Source organism: Lactuca serriola, chromosome 5 (genome assembly GCF_051521515.1).
Source record: "Lactuca serriola cultivar US96UC23 chromosome 5, Lser_US96UC23_V15, whole genome shotgun sequence".
Classification (NCBI taxonomy): domain Eukaryota; kingdom Viridiplantae; phylum Streptophyta; class Magnoliopsida; order Asterales; family Asteraceae; genus Lactuca; species Lactuca serriola.
This window is the reverse complement of record NC_136412.1, coordinates 157,110,662-157,113,034: the sequence shown is the minus strand read 5'-3', so window position 1 is coordinate 157,113,034 and position 2,373 is coordinate 157,110,662. Positions and strand designations below refer to the sequence as shown.

General features: G+C 32.7%; 1 protein-coding gene across 1 annotated transcript; it reads left to right on the top strand.

The window, feature by feature from the left end:
* Positions 1-949: 949 nt before the first annotated feature.
* On the top strand, positions 950-2,090 carry LOC145051300 (hydroxyproline-rich glycoprotein family protein). The gene is made up of 3 exons (XM_078999360.1): positions 950-1,109; positions 1,193-1,291; positions 1,538-2,090. Exons 1-3 carry the CDS (start codon positions 957-959, stop codon positions 1,988-1,990), a joined length of 705 nt encoding a protein of 234 aa, XP_078855486.1. The 5' UTR covers positions 950-956; the 3' UTR covers positions 1,991-2,090.
* Positions 2,091-2,373: the final 283 nt, after the last annotated feature.

The window sequence follows — 2,373 nt, the reverse complement described above, 5'->3', positions numbered from 1 at the left end:
TGAATCAAGTGATGCTCCTATCATGGAGGATGAGAATTTCATTGATGATGATGAAGAACACAGTGATTGCTACCCTTCAGAAGATGAAATTGTTGATGATAATAATGATAATGATGATGAGTCTATAGATGCATATTATTCCACTGATGATTATGATTAAATGTATTATAATGTTTTTGTATCTTTAATAAATTGTTGTTACATATTAAAATTCTTATTTATAATGTTTTGTTTAAATTATGTTTATTATTTATTTCAACAGAATGTCAGTACATGTTGCTAGAGGACACGGTGGAGATGGTGGGGGTGAACCTCCAAGACAGCCGCATACGATCCCCAGAGCTTGTGAGTCATGTAAGTAACTTGTTCTAATTAAATATGTCTTATGTCTTTATATTCAATAACTTTTTAACTTACTAACTGTTTAATTACGTATATAAATGTAGCAAAGCCAAAGAGAGGTTTTGGAAGAAATGTGAATTTGTATGAACGGTATAGACTTAACAAGAAGAAGCCACTTCCCTTGGAGTTTGACATCACGAGGAGACTATATAAGGTCGTTGGAGATAACTATCAAGTTTATATACGCCTTATTTCGAATGAGGTTCAAAAGAATATCCCCTTTCACTATCCGAGTTGGGATGATGTCCCTGAAGATTATAAATGAAAAGTCTATCTCACCTTGCATGTAATTATAAAATTTAATGGTTTTATTAGTATTATAATTTTATATTTTTGAGATGTTTTATAACCCTTTCATTTTCTTTTGTAGAATTATTTTGATATAGATTCTTTTCGTGGCACGCCTCATTGGAATGACATTGTGCAAGGAATTGATGCGGATTTCAAAGCAAGTTACAGGCGCCGCAAGTCGAAGGTGAAAAAGCATTTTCTGAGCGTTGGAGGCTACAATGATGTGGAAACGGCAATGAAACACCCCCCCCCCCCCACCTAGAATGAATAAAAAAGCATGGAGCAAAGTTATTAAAAAGTTATTCATGAGTGAGAAGTATCAAAACCGTTCTGTAAAAAATAAAGATAACAAGGGAAAACAGTTGTATGGAAGTTCTCATGGTGCTGAATCCTATGCCCAAAAGCGACATAAGGAAGTAAGATTTTTTTAGTGGTATTTAAGGGTTTTCTCAACATTTTCTATGAAATATTAGTAATATTTTTTGTGGTTTTTTTGTAGAAAAAAGAAACCGGAAGGGAAAACCACATTGATGGATGGAAAAAAAGTCACTTTAAGGAAGGAAAAGGATGGTGTCACCCACAAGCGCAACACGATTGGGTAAGTAAAAGTGGTATTTACATACTTTTAGTATGATATTATTTTGTGTAAATTATTCATATGGAATTTAGAGTAAATTGTTTATATTGTTATTTAAAATGGATTGTGTACATTACAAGTATGTTTATTCAAATTTTGGAATTGTTATTCTTATTATTTATATACTTTGAACAGGTTGGTTTTTTTGTTTTTATAGTTGTTATGCTGCCAAATTTTAGAAAAATTACTAATAAATGTTTATTGTAGGGTAAAATTATGGAAAAGTATAGGAAAATGTTGGAAGAGGTTAATGGTGATGATTCATTGGTTGATCAGACAGAATGCCTCAAGCGTGCACTTGGAGAAAGAAGCGGTCATACAAGAGGTGTTGGAAGAAAAGTGAAGAATGTAGCACCATGTTATGGGCCAAGTACATCAACCAATGCCCAAAACTTCAATGCATTTGCTCAAGAGTTGACTCAACAAATGAGTCAACAATTTACTGAACAGATGCATCAAATGTTCTTATCTCAAAATCCAAACGCCCAACCACCACAATTTCAATTTACTTTTGATCCTTCCCGACTACAAGTTCCAAACAATCATGATGTCAATGAAGAAGATGAAGAAAGTCAAGGATATGAAAATGAAGATGATGAAATAGAAGAAGGTGATCAAAATGAAGAATGGGAAAGTAGTTCTAGTGGACCTGATAATTAGGTTGATTGTTTTAGTTTGGTTTTTATGAAACATCTAAAAATAATCATATTTAGCTCTTCATTTTTGGTAAACCAAGCATGTAAGATATTATAAAAGTTTGGATGGTATCATATTTTGGAATGATTTAGATTTAAATTAACTGTTTTTGGTTTTATTTTATATGAAAATTTTATTATATAGAAATTTGGAAATATAACCAAGGAGGTAAAAAAATGTGTAAAACCTGTGGAACAGCTATAGAGGCGACTTATCGTCGCTATAGGTGTATTTACAGCAACAATATGTCGTCGCTATAGATGAGGCTATGGCGACAATACGTCGTGGCAATATGGGTCACTATGGCGACTATTTATCGTGTCTATTGGTTGCTATATAGGAACGAT